The sequence below is a fragment of the Camelina sativa genome, chromosome 11 (assembly GCF_000633955.1).
Source record: "Camelina sativa cultivar DH55 chromosome 11, Cs, whole genome shotgun sequence".
In the NCBI taxonomy this organism is placed as follows: domain Eukaryota; kingdom Viridiplantae; phylum Streptophyta; class Magnoliopsida; order Brassicales; family Brassicaceae; genus Camelina; species Camelina sativa.
Genome location: NC_025695.1, coordinates 15,524,947 through 15,533,291, shown reverse-complemented (window position 1 = coordinate 15,533,291; position 8,345 = coordinate 15,524,947). Strand labels below are relative to the sequence as shown.

Sequence of the window (8,345 nt, the reverse complement as noted above, 5' to 3'; positions counted from 1 at the left end):
CCCCCCCCCCCCCACCTAATTATACTAAATCATTACATTTAATGCCATATCAAATTAAGGCCCTAAGATCTCGCACTCCGTAATAAATGAGATCTTTGACCAATCCTCCGATCTCCGAAGTGATTCACCCGCCGTTACGCTCTACTTAACTTCTCCAATCGAGCATGATGGGCTGGGCTCTTCCGTAACTTTGGTCCGTATTGCTTGCTGGTCATGGGCTAAGGCCCATGACCCGAGCTGACTAATCGCGGTACCAACAGTTGCCCCCCAAGTTCTTCGGGCTGATCGGCTCGGAGAACTTTTGATCTCCTATCGCCTGTTTCGGGAAAACAAATATACTACGTATCCCGTGATTAGATCGAGGTAATGATGAGATTTTTCTTTCCCGAACACGCATTGGGCCCACCACTCGGCACAACACCTTATAAGAGAGAGAGAAACATGAACCGGGACTCTTCACTTTCCCAGGTAATCATTGCAACCCTGCGTATAAAGGTAGCCGTCCTCTCTTTTCTCTCATTATTTTCAGAATTAGTTTCTGTAGTCGATTTACTATCCCCGTTCTCTTTTGCTCTCTCTCGTTCGCTGGAAAGTTCTTCATATTTTTCTTGCCAGCTTATCTTTTTCCTCCGCTCTAACATCATGTCTCCCCTGAAATCTTCATCGGGTAAACCCGCGAAACCGCTTATCCCCAGCGCCTTCGGCCCCCATCCACCATCAAATATCTCTGACAGTGATATGGTGGTGGTTAGGGGATCTTGCGGAATCCCCTCGGAGATCGAGATTAGGTTTCCAGAGGCGCATGAATCTCTGGAGAGCCCTCCCGCCGGCTACTGTTGTGCGTTCGAGAGTTTCTTTTCCGCCTGCGGATTATCTTTCCTGCTTCCCAAGCTCATTATACGGATGATGTTCGAACTAGGGTTCGCTCTCCCTCAAATGTGTCCGAATTTTGTTCGGACTGTTCTTTGTCTTCAAACTTTAGCCGAGGAATACAACTATTAGTTGTCCTTGGCTGACTTTCTCCACGTCTACACCGTGAAGACGGGGCGTACCAAAGGCACCCTCTACGTGAGTCCACTCTCCGGACTTAAGGTTTTTGACGACCTTCCGGAGAAAGATGAGAAGTGGCGGAAATCATTTTTCTTCTTCCCCATTAACGAGCTCACTTTCGGGCATCTCACGGGCTTGTTCGTTTCAAAGTGGACTTCAAAAATTGGTAGCGTAGAGTAGTCCGTTTAGAATTAGCTAGCCTTCTCTGACTTTTCGCCTTACCTCTGTTATTTTGGTTTCAGCTCACTTCGAACGCGACCAGCTTTCTCCCACCTTCGCGGAGTTCTTTTCCCGGTTCTGCAGCGAGGGGCAAATTGCTTGGGACTCCTTCTCGTGCGAGCGGATCAGAGAGTCCGGAGTTAGACACAGGAGACGTTCCCTTATTCTATCCTCTCCTCCCCGAATCCTTGATACTGCTTCGATGGGCTACCGGGAAGAAAGAGCTCGAAAATGCTGAGAAGGAAGCGAAGAGGCAAATGTCCGCTGCTCTCGCTATGGGAAAAGCCCGCATTTCCGCCAAGAGTACTAACTTGCCAGCCCCCAAGGTAAGTGAAACTTCTGTTCCTCCCTTGATGCCTCCTGAACCCTCTGTGATCGTCATCGCAGACTCGAGTGACGAGCCTCAGGAGGGAGTGGGTCTCCCGGCTCCGGGAAGCGAACAGGTCGAGGGGAGTTCGCAAAAGGCCGAGCAATCGAAGAAGAGAAAGGAGCCAGAGTCTTCTTCCAGTTCGCGCGAGAAGACCTGAGCTCGAATTGGATCTTCGGAGGAAGAACGGACTCGGAGCAGCTCTTTTGGGGAAGAGCGAAGTAAGTCAGGCTCGAAAGATGGAACCCCCTGTCCGAGAGGAGGTCTAGGGAACCTCCTGCCAAGGAGTCCGTCTTGAAAGATGGGGCGCCTCCGACTGGGAAGTCGTCCAGGGATCCATCCGTAATCAAGGAGTCTAAAGGTTCTTCCTCCAAGCCCCCCCCCTCCCGAAAGAGCAGCGCCACTCACCCCGCGGTAAGTAAGATTTTAGGAGTAGTAAACTTATATTTGTTAAAACACTTTTTTAATTTAGTTGGAATAATTTAACCACTTCGTGCAGCTCCTCCTGCCACCCCAACGGACTTGATGCGAAACTACACCCGCCCTGGAGTTCGTGTCCCCGCTTTTGCTGATATGTCCGAGATCAACCGGGGGCATTTCTTCCGGTTCGCGGATAAAATCGGGGAGGTTAGTGACTAGTTTCAGATGCTTACGTGTCTAATTTCTACTTCCCCTGACTAACATAACCATTTTAATAGGTGATGATCGAGTTCAACAACTCAGTGGCATCTTACGAGGAACAGCTGTTCGCATCCCCGTCCACCTCCGAAGTGGCTACACTTCAACAGAAGGTGGCTGACCTTGAAGCCCAAGTAGCGGAGTTTACGCGGTTGGAAGCTATTAACGCTAAGATCGTGGAGAAGGCCGAGCAGATCCGAGCTCGAATGAAGAAGGCTGAGGTCGAGGTGTTGGACATCGGGATTGCCAATGAAGATCTTTGGGGAAAGCTAAAGAAGGCTGGCGAGCTCTACTTTGAAGCCTAGGAGAATGAGAAAAGCTCCAAGAAAAGGCTGCATGAGATCGAGATCCGCAACCAGCTTCTGGTGGCCGGTAACAGCTGCGAGATGGAAAAGGCACGGAGGGAAGAGAGGCAATCAATGAGGCGCACTCTCCGCCCACTCATCGAGGAAGTGAAGATACACTTCGAGGAGAGGGAGAGGTTGGCTCCCGCCCAGATCCGAGCTGTTGAGATTAGGGCCAACCGGATGCTTATTGAGGAGAACACTCGAGGGGAAATTCAGGACATTGAGGAGGAGCTCGGGATCCTGCGGGCTGATGAGGAGAAGGCTGATGGTGAAGTCGCGAAGGTAACCATCTGTTACTTTGATCTTTCCGCATTTTCTGACCTATTGGTGGATTCGCTCGAGCTACTATGCAAAGAGCCCCCCTGAGCATCACCCTTGATGAATCCGGGACTAACTTCGGACAACTGTCGAACCAGGAACTGGACCTCATCCGGAGCAACACTGCGGAGCTGGACCTTGCCGCGGAGGTGGGAATCGCTGAGGTGAACGTCGCTCCTCACGAAGTAGGTGAAATTGCTTCGTCTGACCATGTTTCTGCTTTAAAAAAGAAATAGACCGAGTTTGGGGTTGTTTTTTCACGAGTTGCCCCCCTTTTGTTTATTTTATTTTCGCCTTGCTAGACTTTGTTCAGGGTTTTTGGTCGGAGTGACCGCCCCGGACTAAAAATATTCTATTTTTAATTCAGCTTAAGTCTTCCATGAAGAGGACCTCGATTTATAACGACTTAGGAAACTGATTTCAAACAATCTTTAGAAAGTACGCAATAAGACTTGGATTTTAACTAAAGGTGCTTTCAACTTCAAGGAAAGTGAAGTGAACTTCGGTTACCGATAAAGAACTTTTAAGATGGGAGACCTTGATTCGTTAAAAGTCCACGAAGTGGTACTTCAATCTCCGATAAAAGTTTACGAAGTAAGATTCCGATTTTTAAGTAAAAAGGTTTACGAATGAGACTTCGGTTTAAATGTCTTTAACGAAGTAGAACTTTGATTTTCGATAATAAAAGGTTTACGAAGTGAGACTTTGGTTTAAATGACTTTAACGAAGTAGAACTTTGATTTTCGATAAAAAAACTTTTATGAAGGGAGACTTTGATTCACTAAAAGTCTACAAAGCGGAACTTTGATCTTCGATAAAAGTTTACGAAGTAAGACTAGATTCTCCTCTCGAAGTATTTTGTGGACGAAGGGACTTACTACCGTAGTAGATCCGGACTGAATTTAGAAGCGGAAAGTTGAGGGAGTAAAAATGAGTATTATTGTCTTGTTAGAAGTTTTTCGACCCCCTTTACAATCCCCCCCCCCTATTTATTCTAAGTCATTACATTTAATGCCATATCAAACTAAGGCCGGAAGATCTCGCACTCCGTAATAAATGAGATCTTTGACTAATCCTCCGATCTCCGAAGTGATTCACCCGCCGTTACGCTCTACTTCACTTCTCCAATCGAGCATGATGGGTTGGGCTCTTCCATAACTTCGGTCTGTATTGCTTGCTGGTCATGGGCTAAGGCCTATGACCCGAGGTGACTAATCGCGGTACCAACATTGACGGATTGGAAAACTCCTCTTGCTTGATTAACCTTATGCCTCGCCTTATGAGAGCAATTATTGATGTTGATTTTTACCATGATGACAATTTTCTGACATCTCTTTCTTCGATCGAGTATCTTGAGCTATCTCCAGGTGGATCTCCAGGTAGTCATACTATGGTTCCATGGTGCAACGCCGTTATTTACACTCTACTTAAAGAGTGTATCATAAATCGATTTCACCCGGACTGGTGTGAGTCACTTGTGCTTTTGCTCTCTAATTGTCCTAAACTAGAGGTTTTAATGGTCGACTCCGAATCTCAGACTTCGAATCATGTTCCAGTTTTATGGAACTAACCGAGTTCTGTTCCCAAATGCTTGTCGTCTCATCTCATGATCTTTAAATGGAAAGCATACGAAGGAAGAGAAGCTGAAAAACAACTCATGAGATACATTCTGGAAAACTCCGTGTGTCTAAAAAGGGTGGAAATTACGATGAATTCAACCTGCAATCTTGAAGAGGAGAAACAGAAGATGATTGACGAGTTACAAGCTATGCCTTGTGTTTCAACGTCTCTTATGTGTCTCTTCTTTTCTTAAATGTTTCTGAATTAGAAGTCAACCATTTGTTACCTTCATAGTTTTTCTTTCACTCGCTGTCATTTACCGAATTGACTTTTTTTTTCTTTGTTTATCACTCTCAAAATTTTAATCGATGGATAAGTAATCAGGATTCCTAGCAATAAGACCCATATAACAGATAAGCGAAAATAACAAAGAAATTACAAACATATAGCCAAGCCAGTTAGTGGAAGAAAAAGCACAAAACTCATAGCAAAAAAACTGAGAATGATTCTAAAGTTCGGACAAGATAGCAGGAATGTAATGTGAGAGTTCTGCAGTGAGAGACTGAAATCCATTGACAAGCTGCGTATGGAATTCCTGATCTTCTTCCCCAATTAACCTAAAGTGAACCCTAATGGCTCGCTTACATACTGCCATGAATTCAAGCAGTGCCGCTATCAGTTGCTGCAGTTCCTGCGAACGCAATCTAGTTGCAGGCTCTCCCGATAAGAAAGCTGTGCACACGCTCAATACCCCACTGTTCACCTGCATATTTCCATGGAAAGGCATATGATAAGCATTTCTACGTTTTACAACACAATCTATAACAGATATTTATGGGAGAAAACCCACCTGCACTGCAACACTTCCTTGGAGAATCCTCTGCAGACTTTGAAGCCGTGGTAGGTGATCCCCATCTGAGCTACGAGGCTCCTCTAGCTCATTTCTCAGAGCAGTGGTCCGCGTTTCAATCATTCCGATCGCATTCTCCACTGGCGAGAATTCAAGGGATTCAGACTTGGTAACCAACAGCCTATTCACAAGGGCAGGGAATGAACCCTCCGTCTGCAGCACTGTTCTTCTCTTCCATTGATCTTCTAATCCACCTTGTGTCTTACCATTTTTTGTAAATGGTGTGTCAAACAAGAAACGATCAAACACTCGTGCTCGAACACTTCCAGTCGAGAGAGAAAATATCCTCTCTCTTCTGCTCCCAAGATCCTCATCTTCCATCACTGCATCAACAGCCGTAATTTGCAGGTAGCACGCTCCTGCCTGCAATTCTTCTGCCTTCACTTGTCTCGAATCTGGTATAATGTGCAGAATATGGTTGCTGTCCATTCTTGATTCATAAATATGGCTCAGCTTTTCCATTATATCCCCTAGCCGAACATCTCGTGGTTCTCGATATACATATTCTTTCCTGTCCAACTTCCCAAACTTTTCCCCGTAAAATCCCACCCGGTAATATGTAGCATCGATAAATGGGATTGGGTTTGATTCTTGGTCAAGAATAGACTCGTATATATTGGTAAGTAAAGTGTGACACTTAGCCAACTGCCCATAAGCCTTCCTGCTCTTGTAAACTGGAATAACAAGTTCCAAAATGCTGGCACAAAAATGGTAGAGCTCAGCTTGAGAGAAAAGCTTATTAGCAAGCTGTAGATACTTGACGGCGGAGTCAACTGTTAGCTTTGAAGCACCATAACCCTCGACTTCAGCTGCAGATGCCTCTGTTGTAAACTCGCCACTTACCATCGGGCAAATCTTACGCAAGGAAGACACATGATCCTTGCTCCACACACCATCATTTCTAGCCACCAAGGCCTACAAGGCGAAAACCAAAACGTGCACATAAGTTCTGGAAGTAGTATTTAGTGGACGGGAAGACTAGAATGAAGACTGTAGAGCTTAAAAGCCAACCAAACTGCAGAGATGATCCACTGCACATCTAAAACACATACTAGATTTATAAATTATTAGTACCTGCATTATAACACCTGCAACCGCCACAGCACACTGTGCAGCTTCAGCCCAAGACTGCATTTCCTGGTGGGCATCACATAGATGCAGCAACCACATTATGTGAAGATCAGGAACAGGAGCAAATGCCATTCCAAGTTTGTAGAAGCTCTCAGCCGCAGCATATCGATCCATAGCCATCACAGATCCCTGTAATAACAGAATTTTGCATTGGAAAAGTACAGAATGACTTACAGACTGGTTGAGTCTAATAGTTTTTTCTTCATCACGATAGGAACAAAGAAGAAACGAAACAGGAAATGGTGCAAACATGAAAGTGATGCCACAAAACAGGATTAGCAAACTTGAGTAAGTTTGGCAAGCCGGTCTGTGATACTTAATTTAGACCAGTGATGTCAAAACAGTCATTCATAGTAATATCTGAACTCACCTATATGGGAGTTCCCCTAAATTCCCAAGTTAGAAGTTCAGGAAATATCAGGCAAGAGAAGGGAGGGACATGAATCAACTCTCTATAAGCATAAAATTATCTCCCTATATGTGATGAAACTACACCATCATGACAGCAAAATGCAGATGTACTCAGACACACTTTAAGTTCCATCAGTGTCAATTTCCAACTTGCACACATAAATTCAATCCTGTGTTATCTTATATACCTATCAAATAACCGAAAATACTATTAAGGTGTTGACGGGGAGTAAAAAACATGACACTTCCACCACATAACAAGGCAAGGATCAATTTAGCAATCAAGACAGACGAGCAGAAGACATATCTTCCCTCACTGACACCAGAAAAAATATCTTTACGATATGCAAAGTTGATTATAAACCATACCAAAAGGGCATGCCCGAGGCTGGCATCAAGAGCAAGAACAAGGCTGTCAGAAAGATGTTTCACTTCATCCCATGACCAGCGGTTCTCAGTAAATTTCTCGGGAATTATCAACAGTGTATCATCAGGAAGACCACACTCCCTCAACAAATTGACACTCTTAGCTTCATCAGCCATTTCGCTTAATGACTGTTGAAGCCGCCGTGCCTCTCCACTCTCTTCTAATGTATTATCTGGTTTCATATGAGTCACTTGAACATCCGACATCAGTTCTGACAGTGTAATTGTCAGCAAAGCCCTCAGCCTAGCAGTCTGCATAAAGTATAGCGAGCTCTGCAAGAAAAAAAAAACTGAATTCATACCAACTAGCAAGAAACAGATAAGTCTTTACAGGAATCTAGATGTCTCACCTTAACTAATATTTGAAGACCAATAACAGCCCTTTTCCTGACACTGTCATTGCGGTAAACAGCAAGCCGGAGAAGATGGAAGGCTATCTGTTTTAAGAAGCGATCATTTTCCCTGGCCATTAGTGTTGCCCCATGAAGATCAAAGATTCTGTTGAAAATTGGAAAGAAGGCTTTCCAGAAAGCTAGTGACTGGTTTCGAGAGAAGAAACTCGTCAGTATTGTAGTAACGCAGTCCAATTTGCCATAGTCCGTCGCAATATTGTGAGAGGCTGCCATTGATGAAAATTTCTCAGTGATCTCCAAAACCTGGAGGCTAACTGTGGCACTTACATTCTCTTCCCAAAGTTCCTGGTGAGAGTGAATGCAGTTAGTATGCGAGCAAAAATTATGAGTAACATTCAGGAGAGGTATGACNCTCTTCCCAAAGTTCCTGGTGAGAGTGAATGCAGTTAGTATGCGAGCAAGTATTATGAGTAACATTCAGGAGGTATGAAGGGAACATAAACTATACCAGTTTTTGCCTCAAAATAGGGTGCAACGATTCTCTTAGTGCCTGGGCTGAAGCTCCAATCCGCGAC

At 44.7% G+C, this 8,345-nt stretch overlaps 1 protein-coding gene across 1 annotated transcript in view; it reads right to left on the bottom strand.

The window, feature by feature from the left end:
* The window catches only part of LOC104723490 (guanine nucleotide exchange factor SPIKE 1-like), a gene marked incomplete in the record, with an annotated part of 14,860 nt that continues 11,411 nt past the window's right edge, over positions 4,897 to 8,345 (bottom strand). Inside the window, 6 exon segments of the mRNA XM_010441873.2 lie at positions 4,897 to 5,302; positions 5,390 to 6,364; positions 6,524 to 6,709; positions 7,361 to 7,690; positions 7,768 to 8,115; positions 8,279 to 8,345. Of these exon segments, the coding sequence (XP_010440175.1) occupies positions 5,048 to 5,302; positions 5,390 to 6,364; positions 6,524 to 6,709; positions 7,361 to 7,690; positions 7,768 to 8,115; positions 8,279 to 8,345 (2,161 nt within the window).